Source organism: Cibotium barometz, chromosome 5, assembly GCF_041138505.1.
Source record: "Cibotium barometz isolate CiBa-2024 chromosome 5, ASM4113850v1, whole genome shotgun sequence".
Taxonomy (NCBI): Eukaryota; Viridiplantae; Streptophyta; class Polypodiopsida; order Cyatheales; family Cibotiaceae; genus Cibotium; species Cibotium barometz.
In genome coordinates this window covers 39666533-39690437 of record NC_141050.1, presented here as the reverse complement: position 1 = coordinate 39690437, position 23905 = coordinate 39666533, and the positions used below count along the sequence as shown (strand labels likewise).

The following is a 23905-nucleotide window of genomic DNA, read 5'->3' as shown; positions in this document are numbered from 1 at the left end:
GGAAGTGCCAAATTCGAGGGGTCCATCTAGTGCCTCTCGTGGGTCTGATGCCTTGCGAGGTAGACACAAGCCCCTTGAAAGGGTTATTGATAGTGAATCCAAGGGTCAACTGTCTCCAAGAAAGACAGTTATGCTTGAACAAGAGCCTGATGCTATGAGGGCTGAAATGGAACATATGAGAAAACTTTTGCAGGCTCAAGAGCAAGAGTTAAAGTTTTTGCATGAAGATCCCCATCTGCAAAGTGCTATTGAAGCCAGGAAGGCTGACGCAATGGTGGATGTAACTTTTGAATCAATGGCTCGTGAAGTGGGCAAGAAACCAAGGGAGTTGGCACTTGCCTATCTCCTTCGCAAAGGTGATATCAAAGAGGGGGATGACGGAGAGCTGAAATTCAGAAATCCACCTCGTTTGAAGCATGGAGATCCCGCATCTCAAAGGCTGAAATCTTTTATGCATAAGGAAGAGGTGACAGTCACCTCTCGACATGCATCTTCTCCACAAGGCACTAAGCCTGACAGATATATGTATGCCAGTGCTCATGGAGGGCATGAAAGTCACATGCATGCAAGACATGTATCTCATGGTGACAGGTCTGCTTCCAGAAAAATTTTGCCTTCTAAGCTATCTCATGGAGAGACATTGCCATATGCAGGTAAGTCACATGCATCTGAGTTTCAAGTTCGTGGAGCACATGCCACCGTGCCCCATGAAATTTCTAAGACGGCCCATGGAGCCCATGCAGACAGGGCTACCCCGTTGGATAAGGGGAAAAGAAAAAGAGAAGACCATGAGCCTCATGCCAGGAAGCTCAAGGAATTCAAAGCAGGTGACAAATCCGTTAAATTTGATGCTTTTCATGGTGAACATGATGCTTCTAAGGTGTTAGCATTTGTGGCACAGTTCGACATTGCTTTTAGCGATGAGGATTTCACAGAAAAGTCAAAGGTGCGTCATGCTAGCATGTTTTTGAAAGGGACTGCTGCTCATTGGTGGATCACTGAAAAGATCACCAAGGATCCCATTTCTACTTGCAAGGAATTCAAGGATAGATTTTATGCTCAGTTCTTGCCACCAAATGCAGAGCAAACTCTCACTCAAAAGTGGGACAGGCTGGAACAAAGAGATAATGAAAGTGTGCAACAGTATGTTAACAAATTCTGGAAAGTGTTGCTGGAAGTGACTCCCTTTATGCAAATCACTGAGGATGAAAGAAAGAGGAAGTTTCGTTCTGGACTGCAACCAGCATATCGATCGGGCATTGAATTGCACCCAAAACATACGTTGCAACAACTCACAGCTTCTGCTCTTGCTACGGAGCAATTGGTGCTCAAGATTAAGCAGGATCAAGGAGGTTTCAAGGGAAAGGACAAGGCTGTCCCAAATCAGCAAAAGGATGGACAGCCACCTAAAAAGAACTTCCGGGAGCCCTACAAGGGTGGTAAAGCTGAAAATAACACATCTAAAGAACAGGGCCCAAGGAAGAACAAATTTGGATTAACCCCGGAGCAAAGAGAGCAATATGCCAAGGATGGAAAATGCTTTTCTTGTGGTAGCAAAGACCACATGTTTCGACAATGCCCAGATCGCAAATCAAAGCACGAGGACAAGCACACCAAAGCTAATGTACATGCAGTTCCTGATGTGCAAGGAAAAACACGTCATGATGCAAAAGAGCGTATGGTTTGCAAGGCTTGGGAGCAAATCAAGGATCAGCCCGCACTCTTCATGTTTGATGACTGTGCAACTGACAATTTCATCTCTATGCAAATGGCAGCTGCATTGGGTATTGAGGTTGAAAACATGGGACCTCAGATTGAAGCCGAAGCTGCATTTATTGGTAAAGAGGTGCAGGTTACCCCTTTGATAGGGAAGTTGCGCATCCATATCCAGGGCTACCTTGACAATGAGCATTTCTTAGTTGCTCCACTGAATGGATGTGATGTATTGTTGGGCAAGCCATGGCACCATAGGCTTGAGCCCCGCAAAGACTACAAGTCCAATATGATTTCTTTTATGCATAAAGGCCGCATGCATTTTATTGATGCTGGCAAAGAAGGGGATTCCATCCCACTTGTATCACACATCCAAATTAATAAAGCAATGAAAAAGAGTCTTTCAGCGTACTTGGTTTTTGTGTGTGATAGTCTTGTGCCAAATCATCAAAATGTGGATGCTATGTCTAATGATAGGCTGAATTTTCGTAATGCATTCAACGACTGTTTTGCTGACTCGTTGCCAGGTGAATTACCTCCCCAAAGGCCCGAAGATCACCGCATAGATCTTGTGCCAGGTAGTTCTCCACCTAACAAACCCACATACCGAGTGAGTGCTGCACAACAAGAAGAAATCATGAAGCAGGTAAACGAGCTTTTAGAGAAAGGTTTGGTTCAGCCCAATTCCTCACCTTACTGCTCTCCTGTGCTTCTTGTTCAAAAGAAGGACGGATCATTCCGTATGTGTGTGGACTATAGAGCTTTAAACAAGCTTACCATCAAGAACAGATTCCCAATTCCGTGAATTGATGATATTTTAGATAAGCTTGATGGCTCAGCTTGTTTTAGCAGACTTGATTTGAAGAGTGGTTATCACCAGATAAGAGTGGTGCCACAAGATGTCCATAAAACTGCTTTCAAGACAGCCTTCGGACTATATGAATTCTTGGTAATGCCTTTTGGTCTCACCAATGCTCCTGCTACTTTTAATCGTATGATGGATAGGATATTCCGACCCCATTGCAAGTTCACAGGAGTCTTCTTTGATGATATCTTGGTTTTCTCCAAGAATGAGCAGGAACACAGAACTCATTTGATCACAGTGTTCGAAGAGTTGCGGAAGCATAAACTTTTCGTCAATGCCAAGAAAAGTGAGTTTTTCCTTTCAGAGATTCATTATCTGGGTCATATTGTATCCAAAGATGGAGTTACAATGGATCCTGCAAAGATAGAGACTATTCGGAATTGGCCCGAATTGCAAAACGTACATAAAGTACATAGTTTTCTGGGATTATGTTCGTACTACAGGCATTTCACAAGGCATTTTGCTATGATTGCCACTCCTCTACATGATCTCACGAAGAAGAAAACTGCTTTCAAATGGACTTCAAAGGAACAGGATGCTTTCTTGCAGCTCAAGCATGCGATCATATGTGGTCCAGTATTGATTGTTCCCGACTTGCACAAGTCATTCGTGGTTGAATGTGATGCTTGTGGTGATTGCATAGGAGCTGTCCTAAATCAAGAAGGGCATGCAGTTGCATACTAAAGCCGTCGTTTGCATGATGCTGAACTTCATATGGATATCTATGAGAAAGAGCTCTTGGCTGTAATTCATGCCTTAAAGATATGGAAACATTATCTTCTTGGGGCTGAATTTGTAGTCAAGACAGATCATCAAAGCTTGAGATACTTTCTATCTCAAACCAAGCTTTCAGAGAAGTAGATGAGAATGGCAAATTTTCTTTCCATGTTTCATTTTCAGATTGTGCATACTCCAGGAAAGAAAAATGTGGTGGCCGATGCATTATCTAGGAGGCCTTATGTTGCTGCAGTCTCAGTAGCCTCTTATGGAGACTTATCTGCTATGAGAGATTTGTATCATTTGGATGCTGATTTTTGCCATACATGGACTGATTTGATGGCTGGTCATTCACATGCCTCTTATGTTATCAACGAGGGTTATCTCATGAAGGATAATTGCTTATGTGTGGTAAAGGATTTGCGTCCAAAGGTTATGGACGAATGTCACGCTCCACCTTATGCTGGTCATAGAGGTATTATGCCTACTACACGCATGATTCAGAGGTATTTCTTTTGGCCGAGCATGCGTAAAGACATTGAGACCTATGTGCGTGCATGTATTACTTGCCAAAAGGTGAAATTTGACAGGCAAAAGTCTCCAGGTTTGCTTCAGCCATTGCCTATTCCCTCGCAACCTTGGAAAAGTATCACTATGGATTTTATTATGGACTTGCCTAGATCCCAGCATGGGAATGATGCTATTTGGACTATTGTGGACAGGTTTAGCAAGCAAGCTCATTTCTTGCCCGTCAAGAAAACCATCAAAGCTGATCATATGGTAAAGCTTTTTCTTGCTAATATTTTCAAGCATCATGGTATGCCTAAATCCATTGTTGGGGATAGAGATCCCAGGACTACAAGCCTATTTTGGAGGGCTTTGTTTGATAATATGGATACTAAACTTGAGTTTTCATCAGCTTATCATCCCCAAACGGATGGCCAAAGTGAAGCTGCAAATTCAGCCGTGTTGGATTTATTGAAGTGTTATGTGGCAGATCAAAAGAGTGCATGGGAGAAGGATCTTCCACTTGTTGAGTTTGCCTACAACAATACGATCCATGCTTCCACGGGAAAGGCTCCGTTTGAGATTCTCTATGGCAGAGTGGTATTGCCACCCATCCTTCGTACTAAGGATGAGATTTTTGCAGCTGATGAATATGTTCGCGACTTGGATGTTGCCTTTGGTCAGGTGCGGACAGCCATTGCAAGATCTCAGGATAAGCATAAAATGGCTGCTGACAAGCATAGAAGGGACATGGAAGTCAAAGAAGGTGATTGGGTATTGCTGAAATTTGAGAAGGCTAGGCTTTGGAAGAGGCCAGGACGAGAAGGATCATATCCTAAGCTTTCTTCTCGCTATTATGGACCCTTCAAGGTGATTCAGAAGATCAATGAAGTGTCCTACAGGCTTGCTTTACCTAGTCATTGGAAGATTCACAATGCTTTTCATGTGAGTCTATTTCGGAAATATGTGGGGCCAGATCCTGATGAGCCTGTCACAGAAGATCCGCCAGAGATTGAAGAGCTTGAGGAAATCCTCCAGCCAGAACAGATTGTTTTTCACAAGGAGAGAAAGCTACCTGCAGGAAAGCTTTCCAGGAGATACCTTGTGAAGTTTAAGAATTATTTGCCTATTGATGCCAAGTGGGTAAATGAGGATTATTTTGCAAATTATCCGCAATTGTTGCAGGCATATCTTGAGGCTTTTCAGTTGAGGTCAACTCTTTAGAAGCCCAGGGGGATGTCACCAATTGACCGACCATTTGGTCCATCTCCAGTTTTTGCGTCTCGTTCACTTGAGGCCAGGCCGGTGTCTCGTGTGAAGAGGCCAGTATTTTGCTGACATGGACGGGAGCCAGACTGGTGCCACCCGTGTGTTAGCAGGATGGTGTCGTATGGACGGGAGCCAGACCAATGCCACCCGTGTATGACCTGGACTGTGTTCGACCCATGGGATTGTCACGCCATGGAAGAACCAGTATTCGTGCCGTGTTTTGCCTATGGGACTGTCACACCATAGGGAGACTCGTGCCTGGAACTGTGTCTTACCTATGGGACTGTCACTCCATAGGAAGACCAGGTTTTTATGTTTTTATGTCGTGCCAATTTTGTGCCGACAGATATTTTGTACTTGTTCCATGAACGGGAGATATGTCCATGTTACTATTTGCACATGCACACATATTTTGCATGTTTGAAACTGTTTTCGCATGACATGTATTTGTGTGTTTGCCTGCTTGACGTGTTACTTACTGAGCGGGGACGCCTGCCAGTGAGTGAAGTCTGCTTTGTATTCTGACGAGCTTTAGTGCATGTGAACAGGTGGTAAGTATATCGCACATGTTGTTTTTATTATTTTATTTCTAACCTTTAGTTTTATAAGGTTAAGTGTTCACATTCACTTAAATGTGGGCACCCCCTTTGGGCACCCACTTAGGGGCCAAGGTGGGGAGCCCCACTTAAGTGAGTGTGGGGGTGGGCATGGTCACCTACCCATACTCCCCACCCACATGCAAGCGTAGAGTAAACTACACCTTAATTTTTATAAAAAAGACTCTCTCCATCAAGCGTAGACATCATCGCTTCCACCCTTTTACGTGAGATCAACCGGGCGATCACCTTCTTGCGTGGGGGAACCAGCGACCATCTCTTCGCTGCTGCCTCCTCCATACAGGCTGCGCATGCTGCTGTACGGCTGCTTCTCCCTCCTCAACCAGGCGCTTGCTATCTCCAGCAGGCGACTTCTTTTGCTTCTCTACAGGCTGCGCCTGCCACATTCAGCAGGCTGCGTTTCAGCCTACAGGCGGCAGCTGAGCCTTAACCAACCAAGGCAACCAGGCGGTGTTCATCAGGCTGCACGTATCCTCCAGCAAGCTGCTTCTCCAACAGGCGGCTGCCTCCCCTGCACAGCGGCTGCACTTCCTCCCATACAGGTGGCTGCGCCTGTTTTCTTGCAGGCAGCTGCGTGTGTTCTCTCCTTTCATCTCCCTTCCTACAGGCGGCTACTTCCCCAGGCGACAGTACCTGCTGGCTGCCCATCCTCTACCGGCTGCACCTCTCCAAGCTACGCATGCCCCTACAGGCGGCTGTGGCTGTGCGCTTGTGTTCCAGCCAGTAGAACACTGCCCTCAGGCGACTCTGCTTGAGCTCCTCCACACTGCAGCCAGGCATCTCCTCCCTTGCAAGTGGATGCTTCTTCTCTCACAGAAGGCGGCTGTGCCCTTTGTGGTGGTACTTGTCTTGGTGGTTCACCACGAGGCAACTGTTTCTTCAACAAGGGTGGCTACATCTTTTCCACTGGCGTTCTACAAGGGGACTTCGCATCTCCTGGGTGGCTTCATCATACCACGGGTATTGGTTCTCTATCAGCTATCCACAAGTAAGTGAATTTCAGATTTAAATAAAGAATTTTGTGTTTAAATCTGGTAAGGGATTCCCGACTCCCTATACGGCCAACACCCGTTCGGTGCCGGGTTGTCCAAGCTATATTGGCGAACCTCGGTCCAAAGGTGCTGAGATCGGGAGAGCCAGGCGTTAGTACGAGAGCGCCTGTTTGTGCGTGGTCTCCGAACACCAGTGAGGCGCTCTCCGCGGAGTCCAGTGAAAGCACAGGACCGTAGAGATTGGACCACACTAGTGGTCGTTCTGATTCGAGCTTCTACATCGAAATTCGACTTCGAGCCTATTTGTTTGGTACTGTTTTCATATGTACATGGACATCATCTGGTTCTTGGAACCCATGGAGCATTGTATTCATTAAATACTCCCAATAAATATATCATATATTGAGGGGGGGGTCGGCCCGTTCCGGCCCCAGTGCTGGTGTCCATCTTTCCATTTCATTTCATTTAAATTTCAAGTTGTATTAAGTTGTCCATTTCAAATTTGTGATTTTGAAGTTGTGCTATTAAGAGTGTGGATGTCCAATGGAGTCTTTCCCACCTGACGGGATCGGTTTCATGCTCCCTCACTTATGAGACTATCTGTGTCTCTTGCTTGGGACTGTTTTGCTTCAGTATATTCAGCATAGTTTGCTCCATATCTCTCTCTCTCTCTCTTGCACTCTCTGTTCAGCACATTCTAGTGCCACTCTGCTTCCGCTCTGTGCACTCTTTCAATATGCCCAAGATAATGTATCTCTGACAAGAAGAACTCACTCTTCTTTGCATTTATGAAGAGTTTATGCTTATGGAGTTCTTCAAAAACAATGGCCAAATGAGCCTTATGCTCTTCTTCAGTCTTCGAGAAGACTAGGATGTCATGAAAAAAGACACCTGTAAATTTCTTGTACCCACGTAATATGCGATCCATCATTCTATTGAATGTAGCCGGGGCATTCGTAAGACCAAAAGGCATAACAAGATACTCATAAAGCCCAAATGCTGTCCTGAAAGCAATTTTGTGTACATCTTCAGGCACTACACGCACTTGATGATATCCACTCTTGAGATCAATTCGGCTAAAGCATGCCGATCCATCCAACTTGTCAAGGATGTCGTCTATGCATGGAATCGGAAACCAATTCTTGATGGTAACCTTATTCAAAGCTCTATAATCCACACACATACGAAAGGATCCATCCTTCTTTTGAACCAAGAGGACGGGTGAACAATATGGGGAAGAGCTTGGCTGAACCAAACCCTTCTCAAGAAGCTCATTCACCTGCTTCATGATCTCCTCTTTTTGGGATGCACTTACACGATAGGCTAGCCTATTAGGTGGTAAGCTACCCGGCACAAGATCAATGTGATGATCTAGTCGTACGGGTGGCAACTCATTTGGTAACTCATCAGCAAAACAATCATTGTGCTCTTGCAAAAATTTCAACCTATCATTACTAAGAGTGTTTACATGTATATTATTTTCCTCAACATGATCTCGTATAAAAATCAAGTACGTAAAATGTCACGTGCATGCCACGTGGACATGCTTCTTTTGATCTGGACAAGCACTAGGACAGGTTCAGACACCTTTTTAGGGCTGAGTGGGACCAATAAGGCGTGGACCAAGTGTCAGCCTCACAAGGCTGTGAAGGGCAGCGTGGAGCATTCAGTAGTACAGCGTGCAGTCGGTAGACAGCCAGCAGCAACCCGACAAGAGGAAAACGCCAGGAATGTGCTGGTCGACAGCATTAAATGTTGGTCGGCCAGATTTGGTCCAGTCGGCCAGATTTACAAGGGCCTATATAAAGAGGGCCAGGTCTTTTAGTCAATCATTCAAGTGCCCACTTGGGACTTGGGTCATTAGGTAGAATTACAAGTTACCTTTTCAAGGGAAGCTCAGCTTCCATCATGACATTGTAACAGACAAGCATATAAATAAGATTTTTGAGTAGTTTAGGAAACTGCTTTCTCTCACGTTTTCTCCAGTTCTTTGTGCATCAAGCATCCAGTGGGAGTGTTGTGTTTCCGTTGAATAATGATCTGGCCACAGAAGCTTCCGTATGTGACATTAATATTTCTGCCCACGACTGGAATAAACAGCAATAAATGCTGAATAAAATCAAATAAAAGCTGCGCATCACTCCCTTGATGGCTAGGCACTAGGCGCCTGGATAATAGCCAGCCGACTGCCTTTTATTGGTAGTATAAATAGTGGAGGCCCCAACCCATTGTGTTATCTCATAATTCACCAAGAGCTAAGGCAATCAAGGGCCAGGACAGCCAAGGACTTGCTAACGCAAAGGGGTGTGTACTCACACCCTTGTATTTTTAGTTGCAGTCGAGTAGCATGACATTGATGTAGAGAAAGTTTTGAAGTTGCTGGAAAGAAACGAGCTCTATGTCAATGAGAAAAAGTCAGAGTTTTATCTGTTCGAGGTTCACTACCTTCGTCACCATTTGGCCACCCAATTGGTCCACCCGTGCTTTCTCATCATGAATGTACATTGGACTGGTGTCCATGGCAGTTGTATATGCCGGGAATTGATGCCACTCATGTGATACTGTGGACTTGGCTTTCTGTTGGGACTTGTGCCTCTGTGTACATGCCTGGTGGATTGGTGTTCCATTGGGTCTGGTACTTCGTGTACTTACCTGGAGTACGTCTATTTTGGTATAGTCTCATGAATGGGGATTGTCCATACCAATGCTGCATTGCATAGCATCTTTATCTGCTTGCTTGCAATTGAAATTGCATGCTATTTTCATACTTGCTTGACCAATGTGTAGTTCCGGGTAAGGGGACGCCCGTTCGCGAACCGTGCGTGTGAAACTGTCTGCTGACATGGTTATGTGGCATGTGACAAGTGGTAAGTATTGGTCATAAACCTAGCCTTAGGAGTTAGCACTAATTTATAAGTGCCTTGTGTAGTGTTCTCTTGTCCTACGTGCTCTCTCGCAAATTGTTGCTACCATGTGTTGGTGGAACAATAGAGAGTAGATGGTAGGGAACATGGGCACTTGAGAGAGTAGTGTGGATTGCAAGTCTACATCGACAACCACTTGTTTGCAATATTGTATTCATATGCATTGGTATGGAAATCTCGTCAAAAATGCCCATGACACTATGTACTTGATTCTCCCAAGATCAATATACTTTATGAGGGAGGGGTCGGCCGTTCCGGCTCATTGTATGTCTCTTGTCAATTCGGCAATTTACTTCTTGTATTTGAGCAAGTGTCCATCAAATCTTAGTGTATTTAAGTGTATTGATTAGCATTGTGTTCAACCAAGTTACAACCTTAGATACATTTTTAGTGCCAAGGACATCCAACTTGACCTGGCCAAGGTGGCCGAGATAGTCAATTGGTAGATACTGCAGACAGCTTATGATATCCGATCATTTGTGGGTATATGCCAAGCATATTCCACCCACATCGACAGATTCTCTGCCCTCTCGACGGATCTTATCTACTCAAGGGTGTCAAGACTAGAAGGCAACAGATCCGAATGACTCTATGAGCTTTGGAGGCATTCAAGAACCTAAGGTGGCCTTGTCAGAGGCTCCTTGTCTAGCGCTAGCCTCATCGGATCAGCCGTTCCAAGTAATCACCGATGCGAGTAACATCGCGATTGGAGTTGTTTTACAACAGAATGGCTATCCAATAGCTTATGAAAGAACGCGGAGCACCGAGCGAACGGATGCGCAACACGCAGAAGACGGCCATTAACTGGCCAAGTCCCCCCCCCCCCCCAAAACGTCCCATGAGACCACCAATAAAGGTGAGGGATGAAGGGAAACCAAGGGACATTTTGCCCTATATAAAGGGGTTAAGTTGACCCCAACCCACTGTGGGATAATAGACTGCCACATGGCAATGTGAGAAGCAGAGGGCAAGAATTCATTCCAACACCCCAAGGATGCAATGCCCAAAGCCGAGCAGCAAGAGTCGACGATGCTCTAATACCATGAATAAACGCGGAACGCGGAGCACCAAGTGAATGGAGGCGCAACACACGAAAGACAACCATTAATCGGCCGTGTCAGAAGTGGAGGGCAAGAATTCATTCCAACAGCTTACATGTCTCGTAAGTTGCTACCCGCAGAAAAGAATTACTCAGTCTATGATCGCGAACTCCTCACAATGATTTAGGCCCTGAAACATTGGAAGCATTTCCTTTATAGACGAGACTTTGAGGTTCGTACTGACCATCAGGCATTGCGTTGGATTCAGACGATGCCAAGTGCACAATGGAGTGACCACTACAGCCAAATTTTCTACCAATTTGGTAGCATGATCGATTACCTTCCAGGAAAGGCCAATCCAGTGACCGATACTTTGAGCAGAAAAGGAACAGTGACTATGATTCAGACCACTAGACTACACCTTGTTGGTACAGGACTAGATGATATAAAGCACACGTATGCGGATTCCGAGGAATCTGGTACTCAGTGGAAACAGGCATTGGACGCCACAGGACTATGCCACTTTTTGATACGAGATGAATGGCTTTTCTACAAAGGCTACCTTTGTGTCATGAAGTCGTTCAGGATGGCTCTTCTCCATGATGCCCATGATGCCATCACCGGTGGTCACAAGAGCATACACTCGACTTTGGAGAAGATAGAAAGGCAGTACTATCGGCCAAGAATGAGGCGAGATGTGTTCACTCATGTGCAACACTATGAGATTTGTCAGAAAGTGAAAGCGTCTCATAGGAAGAAAGTGTTAGACATCATCCCCTACTTGCTGGCTTCCTATTTGGTGTCCTATTTTAGCCTCTAGGGCTGACCATGTTAGTCAGAGGGGCTGGTCACCCCTCACTCATATTTTACCCATATTTATTCCCCATTTTATGGTCTTGGGATTTTCCCCAGTCGTGGAGGTATTTATCATTAGTCGGCTGCCTTCATGTAGAGGTATATATAGCCGGCATGCCTCCCTCATATTTTACTGCTTGCATTGCTTGCCTAGCATGTCTAGCTGCAGTCCCTCACTTACGAGGTTCTCCCCTCTTGCTCGGGACATGTATTCCTTTTGATGATGATATTGAGAGCAGGTTCTCACCTGTGTTTCCTCTCCATCTTTCTCTCTCTCTCTCTCCCTCCTGTGTTTCCACTTTCCCTTCTTCCGCTGCACATTCTATCATGGTATCAGAGCGCCGGTGATTTTCAGCGTTGGATGCTCCCTCCTATACCTCTTCGTATCTGCGTTTTTTCCACCCCTGGACAGACCTGCGTTTTTGCGTTTTCAGCAAGGACAACAGCACATAGGTTGCTGCGTTTTTCTTCAGGTGGCTGTCTACAGCAGTTTGCAGTAGTTCTCAGCATTCATACCCCCCCCTTAGTGCTGGTCGCCTGTTTTGTACAGGCCAGTAGCAGCATATTTGCTGCGTTTTTTTCTTCTACAGGTTTCTGATGCTGATTTGCTGATCTGAGGCTTGGGTGTACCTATTTCTTCAGCGTTTCCATATTCAGCCCCTTATACCTCTGCGTTTTCAGATTTGCAGCCATGGTTGCTGCGTTTTTTCTGAACCGATCTTGCTGGTAGCTCTACCTTCAACTGGGCTTCATCTGTTGGACCCGAAGGTACCTTGCGTTTTTCCTCATAGGAGGTGTGGACACTGGTTGGCCTGAATTTTCAGGTTTGTAGCCCTTGTTTGGCTGCGTTTTCTTCTCCAGTGGACACAGATCACTTGCAGAGGGGGTTTCTTGATTGGATTGTGGCTTTGGAGGCAGTTTGGTACTTGAGGAGGATTCTGAATTTCTGATTTCAGTCAGTGTTTTGCTGATTTTGGAGCATCTATACTTGTGTTTTGTTCCTGGCCTACACAGTTTCCCGGTTTCTACATGTTCCTTGCCTTCTGTTGGCGGTGGAGTGCTATTTTTGCTGGATAGCAGTGTTTTGGCTGCGTTTTGCTTCCCACAGGAGTTTTCTACACTCAAAGGGGGCCTTTCTCCAGCTACTTCACTTGAGGATTAGTTTCGGGAGCTGTGTTGTATCTGTGGAGACATTCTTCTTTGACAAGAGTTTACAGTTATTTGGAGGAGAACAGTGATCTTTTCAAAGATACTGAGCAGAGCTTATTTTGTCCGAGCTTGTGTTCTTTGCAGTATTTGCAGAACAAGGAGGGTGTTTTGCCCTTTGCGGTCTGATCCTTTCACATGGATCTTTTATCTGTTGCTGATTCTTGGGATCTGGTTCTACTTCTGGAACAGTCTTCTGCTATCCGTGATGCTTTTGAGGACTTTGTTGCCACTGCAGTTTATATTCCTGCTTCCCTTCCTCATTGTGAGGAGTCTACCTCTGCCTCTCTTTGTGATGCTTCTGAGGATGCCCCTCTCCCTGCCAGTTCTGATGGCTTGTTGTTTTGGAGGATGGTTTTTTGGACCCGGTGGGATGCTTTGGATCTGTGGTTGCTAACCGTGCCTGGGGCACAGTGGTACTTTCAGAGTTTTTTTTGGATTTGGATCAGAATCAGGTTGGGCTTGTACCAGTCCGACGATATCTTTTTTCAAAGGGGGATTGGGAGTCCTTTCATCGTGCGATGCCCACCTCAGTGGCGTGTACTTATGTACAGCATTGGGCAACTCATGTTATGGAGTTTGAGCAGATGGACCCCTCTACAGTTGAGTTCTTACATCTGGCGATGCCGACCTTCGAGAAGGGTGCTATTATACAGCATTTGGCTACTCTTGGTACAGAGTTGGAGCAGATTGACTCTATTTCTTTTGAGGGTTCCAATGAGGAGCAGTTTGCTTCTCCTAGGATTGGTTATATACAGGATCTGATCTTGGTTGGTTATGAGGTTTTTCATACCTTCTCTAGGCTGGATACACGACATTCGACTTCGGGGAGTGTTCTTACACTTGGGTTTGGAACCATTATTTGGAGCAGCACGTCGCAGCCTATATGGTTGTTTTCTTCCAGAGGAATGGTGTACCTGCCAGCTTGTTCTGTTGCTTTTGTAGCTGAGTTGCTGAGGAGATTGCTTGTGGACTTTTCTTGGTACCTGTTTCTGCAGTCTTTCATCTTTGATCGAGGACGGCGTCTCTGGCTTCTTGGAGTTTGCTCAGCATCCGGTGCTGAGAGGGGGTGTTAGACATCATCCCCTACTTGCTGGCTTCCTATTTGGTGTCCTATTTTAGCCTCTAGGGCTGACCATGTTAGTCAGAGGGGCTGGTCACCCCTCACTCATATTTTACCCATATTTATTTCCCATTTTATGGTCTTGGGATTTTCCCCAGTCGTGGAGGTATTTATCACTAGTCGGCTGCCTTCATGTAGAGGTATATATAGCCGGCATGCCTCCCTCATATTTTACTGCTTGCATTGCTTGCCTAGCATGTCTAGCTGCAGTCCCTCACTTACGAGATTCTCCCCTCTTGCTCGGGACATGTATTCCTTTTGATGATGATATTGAGAGCACGTTCTCACCTGTGTTTCCTCTCCATCTTTCTCTCTCTCTCTCCCTCCTGTGTTTCCACTTTCCCTTCTTCCGCTGCACATTCTATCAGAAAGCAGGGTTTTTTCAACCACTGGCTATTACCGAGGGACCTTTCCAAGATATATCCATGGATTTTGTGACAAATTTGCCGCCCAATCTGGGTGAGCATAACACGCAATGTTTAACTATTGTTCATAGATTTAGCAAATTTGTTATGCTTATTCCATGCAAGACCAATGTGACCGCCGAGGATATTGCCCATTTGTTCATTCGGCATTGGTACCCGATTGGTAGGATTCCTAGGACCATAGTGTCAGACCATGATGCCAAGTTTACCAGTCCTTTTTGATGGCATTGTTTGATAATTTTGATACTAAATTGAACTTTTCCAATGCGTTTCACCCACAGAAGAGATTTACAACCCATTAGCCTTTGATGTGCTGAAGTGTTATGTTGACGATTAACAAGGTAAGTGGGAATCTTATTTGCCTTTAGTTCAAGCAGTTTTGAATAATTCATTTTATTCAACTATTGACAGGACTCCTTATGAAGCAACGTTTGGAAGACCATTCCAGTCGCTATTGACCAAAACCTCATCTTCAGTCCCTGAAGCGAACAGATTGACGAAGTCTTACCAAGAGATCTTGGAATTAGTCAAAGACATGCAGGCTAAAGCACAAGAGGCTTACACTGGACACGCCAATAAAGACAGAAGAGATGCGAAGTTCTTGGAAGAAGATTGGGTATATCTTCAGATAATGAAGCACTGGCTGAAACAGGTGGGCAAGCGATGCTCAAAGTTATCTTTCAGAAGCTTCTAACCCTTTTCGAAGCAGAGAAAGATCAACAAGGTGTCGAATCTCGATGCAATTGAAGTTACCTCCGAGCTAGCCGATGCAACTAAATTGATGGTTCGTGAGCAGATCCTTCTGCACCGCTTCAAGCACAGCTCTAGCCAAAGACAAAGGCAGTTCCTCACTAAGTTTCAAGCCCGAGGGACACACACAGCGGTTTGGCTTGACAAATAACTTCCGTCAAGTTAAGCAAAAGGGATGTCAGCAGCTTCCGTCAAGTTAAGCAAGAGGGGATGTCACGTGCATCCCGCACTTGGATGCCACGTGGACATATCTTTACAACATGTGCAGGACTTGGAGTGGAAACTAGTCCCATGTGAGCCCCAATCTAGGACGAATCAGCCAAGGTTCCACTCTAAGCGTCTAGGTGTACAAGTCCTTTACATGGTCTTGGTCATGTGTGAGTCCCACACATGAAGCACTACCATTCCATACTGTGAGTCACCCTCTGGAATGATGTCAGGTGTTCTAAGTGTTGGAATATATATCATCTCCAAAGGGTCTACATGTACCTTTTCATGCTTGTACTAGTCATTTTATGAGGCGTTGCATTAGCATATTTTAGCATTATTTGTAACACGCGGAAGCTCTGGGAGTCTTCTTTCAGCCCTAAACACTACTGGCAACATGCTGATGCAAAACGCAAATATAGAGAGAGAGAGAGAGAGAGAGATGCTGGAAATTCAGTATATTTCATATAGTACAAAAAGGGTACTTTGCTACAGCCCTAGGCTGCCTTCATAAAAGGTGGTGAATACCCCTAAATCTGGTCCCTACTTGGACCCCTAAGACCCAATCCCTAGAGGATTGAATGAATACAACTATGAGTCTCCTAACCTATTTATAGTAGTCTTGGACACTTTGGTGTACTGGCCAGTCGGCCAGTAGTCTAGTATACAAGACTGGTCGACCAATCTTGTATACTTTAAATGCTTTAAATGTCTCTTTTTTTGCGCTGCCCGACTGGTGAACTTATCTTTGCTCATTAGGTGTCAATCGCCGCCTTGTCCTCTGGAGTGCCTGTAGCCGACTACTCTCCTGAGCAATAGCCGCCGCCTCTGGATCAGATTCAGCTGACAACCTCCTGCAACCGACTACCTCATCCTTGCCATGCTCCAATACCACCAAACAGCACTCCTTGCTCCACTTCTGGTTCTTCAAAGTCTTTATCTGGCTGCCTTTTCTAGATCAGCATCTGAAGATTGTCCATGGCATTGACCATGCACATGACATCCCCCTCTGCTAAACTTGATGACAGGAATCCAACTTCCTCTTGGATGACTGTCATCATCCCAATCCTTTTCCCGAAGTCCCTCTGTCATGCATCCATCCCTCGCAACCCTTTTCTCTGAAAGCCCAACCTATTCTCCAAACCACTCTGTCTCAGACGTAGATCTATGCATTTGTTTCCTCTAGTCCACAATCCATTCTTGCCCTGACTCTAAACTTCCTGAGAAATGAGTCTGGCACTCTCACATCACCCTTGGAGGATAAACCTCCCTTGGGACCGTTGCCTGAGAACCTAGTCCTTTGGCTTTGTGGAACACCACCAACAAACCTCCTGGGAGCTCTTCCCGATCTGTGTTCCTTGCCTTGGGCTTCGTATCCGTGTACTTTCTTGTACCTTGGACCTGTACACCATCAAATGGGACTGATTCAGTGTCTAGCTTTGCTGAGCGAGATGCTCTGATACCAATGTAACACGCGGAAGCTTTGGGAGTCTTCTTTAAGCCCTAAACACTACTCGCAACATGCTAATGCAAAACGCAAATATAGAGAGAGAGTAGAGAGAGAGAGATGCAAAACACAGATATAGAGAGAGAGTAGAGAGAGAGAGAGAGAGAGAGAGAGAGAGATGTTGGAAATTCAGTATATTTCATATAGTACAAAAAGGGTACTTTGCTACAGCCCTAGGCTGCCTTCATAAAAGGTGGTGAATACCCCTAAATCTGGTCCCTACTTGGACCCCTAAGACCCAATCCCTAGAGGATTGAATGAATACAACTATGAGCCTCCTAGCCTATTTATAGTAGTCTTGGACACTTTGGTGTACTGGCCGACTACTGGTCGGCCAGTCTTGTATACTTTAAATGCTTTAAATGTCCCTTTTTTTGCGCTGCCCGACTGGTGAACTTATCTTTGCTCATTAGGTGTCAATCGCCGCATTGTCCTCTGGAGTGCCTGCAGCAGCCGACTACTCTCCTGAGCAACGGCCGCCGCCTCTGGATCAGATTCAGCTGACAACCTCCTGCAGCCGACTGCCTCATCCTTGCCATGCTCCAATACCACCAAACAGCACTCCTTGCTCCACTTCTGGTTCTTCAAAGTCTTTATCTGGCTGCCTTTTCTGGATCAGCGTCTGAAGATTGTCCATGGCATTGACCATGCACATGACATTATTTAAGTTTTTTTCTAACATTTTATGAGCTTTTTTATGCTACTTATGGCATATTTATGATCACGACTGCTGTAGGCATGCTACAACTGGCCAACTAGCACATATTGAAGGTATATAAGGGATCACACCCTTCACCTCATTTTTCATCTCATTCTTGCATATCTGCTAGAGGTCATTGGCTGTAGAAACAGTCTCTTATGCTTGTAAACACCTACGGGCTTCCCTCGTGCTCATTTTCAGCGATAATCAATTGTTCCCAACCTTCTACATTATGTGCTTTGGGCCTACAACCTGTGTTTGCTCTTTCTTTCATGGTATCAGAGCCAAAAGCTGATGTGCAGGCAGAAGGTGCTGTGTTTTTCTGATTGGAGCGGAGGCTTCATCAACTTGCTGCGTTTTCTACATCTGTCCCTTGAGACTACTGTGTTTTTTCTCTTGGAGGCTGAAGCTCTCTTCTAGGTGCTGAGGACAGGGTTCCTTAGAGATTTGCTTTCTTTATTTCTCTTTTCCCACCCTCCCTCCCTTTCTTCTTTCTCTCCTCTTGCTATGCACAGCTTGAGAGGAGGCTAATTTGCTATTTTTTACAGCCCTCTTGATTCAGAGAAGGTTTCTTGTCAAAGGACATGGCTTCAAGATATTTCTCTACCGCTGCTCCTTCTCCAGATGATACTCTAGCACCTTCACTGCCTGGATCCCCTACTCCCGCTCCCCAAGTGGCTCCTCTTCCCAATCTTTCTTCTCTAAGTTTCTCTCCTCCAGGTCTTGCTCCCACCCCTACCCATTTACCATCCTACAATCCTCCCCAAGTTAGTGACTCCACGAAGCTTAAAGCAACCAACTATCATACTTAGTCTTTCTACACTCAGTTATTGCTAGAAGAAGCCGGTGTGTGGATGTCCATCTCCACACCTCACTTGGCGGACCCTGCTTTGATAAGCATATTGGATGCTCGGACCCGTCTTATCATCATCCATTGCATGACTCCGTCTATACAGGCCTAGTTTTTCTCTACTTGGAGTAACGCTCATCAGATGTGGACGGAGATCCCGAGGGGGTATGGGAGAGTTTCGACAGTGAAGATTGCCAATCTGAAGTTACATCTAGAGAAGCTTACAATCAATGAGTCCAATAACATGGTTGAGAAGATTGGAGAGTTCATCCGTATCAAGCTACAACTTGAGGACGACGGGACAGGTTTAGCCAGATACCAGGCATCTGTGTAGGACGCCTGTAGTTGCATGCAGAAGAAGGGGGGCAGCCCTTGGGCTACCCCAGAAAGGGGTTTACATCCTTTTACTTAGAGAAGGGTAGTCCTTAGGCCACCCTTGTGGGCTATCTTGGGGGCCTTGGTGCCCATGGTCATTGCCCAACAGCCAAGCATGGCTGGGCAGGCAGGGCAGCCAGGCCTCGATGGCCTGGACCAGGCCTAGGTGGCCTGGACAGCCTGTCGGCAAACCCCACAGGCAGTCCAGCAGGCAGCCAGGGCATAGTGGCTGCTAGCAGCCAGGCTGGACAGCATGGAAAGGGCGGCCAGCACAAACAGCAAAGAGGCGCCTGAAAAAGGCATTCAGAACAGGTCATGTGGGGATATTAATAAACAGGCCAGCTGTTGCATCTACCCACCGATCAGGACTGCCAAGGGGAAAACTACAGCCAGGGTGAAGGTTGAAGGTCAAGAATCAGATCATCAGATCTCCAGATATTTGCGTTACTTGTTCATCATTCTAATAAAGCAAATACACCATTTATGGTGGGGGCCCTACAGAGGGCAATACCCTCTCTCTCTCTCTCTCTCTCTCTCTCTCTCTCTCTCTCTCTCTCTCTCTCTCTCTCTTGTGCGTTATCTTCGTCACAAAAGAATGCTGAATTCTGTCCATTGAAGTACCAATCTTATTCATCATGCTTCCGCATGTTACACATACGCACGTCTAGCAACCTCGGCATTGCATTGCCACTCCTCCCCGTGAACTTTGCATCTACTTAATCTCATGAACCCTTTTGGGTCTCCAGGAGCTACGTCATCCAAAGAATCATGGATCCTTTTGGGGCATAGCTGGTGTGGAACTGGGGGCTATCACTATGAACTCCATTAGATGTGATGTTCAAAAGGTCTCGTCTGATGCAATGGTCTATTCTTGGTTACTCCTAGTGGGCCACTCTTACAGAAATCCCAGAGCTCTTACAAACCATCCATTTAAAAAAAAACTACTGCACCTCTGCCTTGCACAGCCCTATCAAAGCCTAAGCAACGTGAGAAGTCTGCAAATTAAGGCATGCTTGTTGATGTTATCCTTTGGTGCAATTAGCTTTGATTGAAGAGAGGAGAGAGTGCAAGAGGTGCGCTTGATGGGTCCCAACTAACCCACTTAAGAGCCCCCACCTTGCGGTGTGTTTGCTTGCATTGTTGGATATATGTAAATGAAGTACAAAAGTAGGATCAGGTCCTGTGGTGATCTATGTTGCTCCTTGAGTCAGTACCTGCTTGTGCTTCAATGCTTGAGAAATGAGAAATGAAGCAAGGGGCTGGTCCCTTTTATAGGGCACTTTTGGACCCATTTAACGGGTCGGCCCGCTTGAACAGGTCCCAACCAGCCCACGACTTGCAAAAATGAGCTACACTGCTGTAGGGTCTACTGGCTTGATTACTCTCTCTCTCTCTCTCTCTCTCTCTCTCTCTCTCTCTCTCTCTCTCTCGTAACATTATAAACGGACAGCTAGGTTTGTACTAGTCAAACGCTCTCAAACACCCATACATCCCTCCCTCCCTGATTTATTGGAGCAGTGATTAAGGGGGGTGGAAGGTGGGGTGCATGCATTCATCAATGGGCGATGGAGATGCGTGTATGTTGGGGCGGCATAAATTATGTGTTTGACAGCATCAGCTAACAAGAAAGCAAACCAAGCAATGAACTGACCTGTGCGTAGCTCGGATGAAGCATTGCAAACCGAGGGCAAAAGGGACCGCAACCCTTCCGAAGGACTTCACCGACTCGGGCTGTGCAGTATAAAATCGGCCAGGTCTACTACCACCTGAGGTACCTCTGATTTTATGTAAAGGGATAGATTTTTAGTTACATAGGTTTTTCAATCTATTTGTTGAGAATATGCCCTCCTGAGTCATTCACATTGTTTTTTTCCCTTCGGTTTCGTTGTTGGAAAAAACGTAAAATCCAAAGCTTTTTTTGTTTGGAACAATAATTTATCAATATATTAATATCTACAACTTTATCTTCACAGGCTTTTACAAAAAGCTTTCTCCTTGTATACTCCCTCTAGTCCCAATTCCCATTAAGAAGATCACATAACATATCCCACATCTCATCTTCCCATACAAAGGAGGATCTTTCCCAAGAAAAATGAAAACCCAACTGCATACAAGCAGTCAACAACACTTCAGAAATGAAACCCTTGGGTGATTGTTCTTCAAAGTACTCCCCTTTTGTCCATATCTTCACCACCACTGGTCTTCTTCCCAGGGGGTTTTCAATCAAGGCCATAAATATCTCCACTAGCTGCTTTTCCTTCAGATACCACATTTTAGATCTGGGCCCAAATTTAGGGTATTTGGTTCTGACATCATCCCAAGTATAAACCTGCCAACAGTCAAGAAACATTAGGATATCCAAGTATGTACTAACATCTCATCATCAAGGGTTTGAATCACCTAATCCCTGACTATAATACCTGAACTGCCTCAGTGTTGCGCGGCCCAATGGCTCAATGGCGACAGAGCGCTCAATCGGACCACCTTCCATGTCATGAGCACCACCTTGGTACTGCACGTGTGAAGGTGGCAGGCTGTAACCACCAAAGTAGCCATTGCCAAGGTTAAGAAGTTTAAGCTTAAAAGGATGGTTGGTCCTACTGCAAGGTTAGCAGGATGCACGAGTTTGAAGGTTGCAGTGGTTGCATGCTACAATTAGCTCACAACTAGTAGTTGACACAGCCAGTCATGTGAAGCCTAAGATAGTCATAGTTCTTAGGAAGTCGTAGCCCTATGTCGAGCAGTTGCTCTGTAGTGAACCTATACTCATTTTGGAAGTAATACATTAAACAAAGAGAAATGTTGCCATTCATTATATCTCTGTGTACACTCTGTTATGTGTTGAATAAGAGTGTTGTGTCTCTGTTTTAATAAACATGTTATGCACGTGAAAGAGAGTGAGAGAGTTACGTAGCGGAGTGAGAGCAGAGTGAGAGTGTGTGGAGTTCACAAGCGAAGCAGTGTCCTGAGTGTCCCCATGACCACTCTAAAGTTGGTGTTTGAATCCAAAAGCTCTAGTGGGTGGCTACACTCCCACGGCATTGCTTGACTGGTCTGTTACCTCAGACTGCTGTCTTGCCATTCCGTTGAGAGGGAAATCGATGAGAAACACCTGGCGATCCTACTGTGGGGAACTCTACTGTAACTCCGTGGAAAACTCTACTGCGACTCCATTGGGAAACTTCTTACTAGGGAACTCTACTGCAACTCCACTAGAAAACTTCCTACTAGAAAAAACTCTATTGCAACTCTGCTAGAAAACTTCCTATTGGAAAAAACTCTACCGCAACTCCACTATAAAAACTTCCTGTTGAGGGAAACCTCTACCGCACTAAGCCGAAATTCTTTTGGGAAACTGCGGTGGAGCAAAAAGTCTCCGTTGATTAGCATTCTATATCTTCAGGCAAAGGAAACTCTGAAAAAGAGAGTTTTGGTTCCGCACAAGCTGATCTTGCTAGAATTAGATCCTTGAAATAAGTATGCGGAGAAGCCATAGCATGGAGGGGCTTTTTTGGGCAAGTGTGGAGAACCTTCCACCACACAACCTAACCAGCAAAAGTGGAGTTAAGCATGCTTTCCACCACCACACAACCCAACCAGCAAAAATGGAGTCAAGCATGCCTTCCGGATGATTGTAAACCTGAGAATGGAGAGAAGTATGCCTTCCAAGAAACCCTCTAGGAAGCTCGCAACTAGGAGTGTCTCGCACCGTTCCAACCAGGAAGATAGTACACGAGCAAGAGGGAGCGTCAGGTTTCAAGCACAATTTGGATCAAGAAAAGGAGTGCCAAGAGCTAGAAGTATCCACAGTCCAGGTCCAGAAAGCCCAAGAAGGGTGGAGCAACAAAACCAGGAAGAACAACCACAAAACAACAAAACCCTCGGAAAAGGTTCAAGGAATCCATGGCGTCATTAGCCAAAAATTTCTCAGTGTTCTCAGGAGAGAAAGGGGAAGATGCAGATCTGCATGAAGGAGGTTTGAGCAGTACTCGAAAGTGGGCTAGACCTCGGGATGTGGAAGAACCAGAGTTGAGTGAAATCCCCAAAGATGCTTTTATGAACACCTTCAAAGATAGAGCCATGGAGTGGGTGTCAAGATACCAAGACAACCATTTCCAAACTTATGAAGAGGTCATGACTACTTTTCTGGGGAGATTCCGCAAGACACAATCTGCAACTCAACTATATGATCAAACGAGAGAACTTTGACAAGAAGACATGGATGTAGAGGCCTATGCAACAAAACTGCTAAGTTTGAGGTAGAGAGTGGTGGAACAAACCCGACCCTCAATGCAAATAGTTACAGATTGGTTTGTCCAAGGGCTTAAGCCGGACATCCATGCAGCAGTCAGCACAAAGCAACCAGAAACGAAAGAGAAGTTTGAGGAACTAGTTGAGCTCGCCAACATGGTAGAAAAAAGAAGCCAAGAAATAAGACAAAAGAGGAAGCCCAAGAAAAGTGTCACAACTAAGGAGGATGATTCAAGTGACACCTCACAGGACACTCCAGTGGGGCAGTAAAGGAAAGGAAGGACAAAAAGAAGAAAACCGCGAAGGCAAAAATGAGCCCTGGAGAACTTGTGCTGCAGGTGAAGCAACTAATGCAAGAGATGAAAAAGAGAAAAAGCTCAGAATTTCGCAAAAATGTGTTCTTCTCTCAATGCAAAACAAGAAGGCCACCTCAAGAATGCACAGTGCCACCAATGTGTACCATTTGTAACATGTACAATCATAGTACATGGAACTGCAGGTACAACATGGAAAACATTGCTCCCATGGCGAATAGCATGGGAGGAGTAGAAAGAAGACCCCCCAAGAATGGGAAGGTATGGGAGCAGAGGCCGTGGAAATTACTCAGGAAAAAGAAGCCAAAGACATGTCGATGGTTCTAAAACCTTCACATGCTACTATTGTCAACAGCCTGGGCACACCAAGGTGGAATGTGTCATGAAGAAGAAAGATGATGAAGAAAGGCAGGCGGAATTGATGCAACTCAAAGAAAATCCGCCAAGTGCCAACATGATGTAGGCGGATGACATACAGATGGAGGTTCAAGACATCTTGGCAGTCACAAGGGCAAAAGCAAAAGAATATAGTGTAGTAATAACTATGCTAGATAATCATGACTCATCCAAAGCTTGCAAGAAGGCAGCTATGGACTAGGAATAGCAGGAGAAGGTGAGGATTCAAATCACTAAGGAAATAGAAAAAAGGCAAGGCAAGCAAAAGGATGGATGGCTCATGCGAAGTCATCGCAAATCTC

At 45.5% G+C, this 23905-nt stretch overlaps 1 protein-coding gene across 1 annotated transcript in view; it reads right to left on the bottom strand.

Moving 5' to 3' along the window:
* Positions 1-20429, bottom strand: part of LOC147638472 (putative mitochondrial import inner membrane translocase subunit TIM21) — a 59999-nt gene extending 39570 nt beyond the window's left edge. The window contains exon 1 of the mRNA XM_086798383.1: positions 20294-20429. Within this exon, the coding sequence (XP_086654509.1) occupies positions 20294-20317 (24 nt within the window). The 5' untranslated portion in view covers positions 20318-20429. The remainder of the gene's footprint in view (positions 1-20293) is intronic.
* Positions 20430-23905: the final 3476 nt, after the last annotated feature.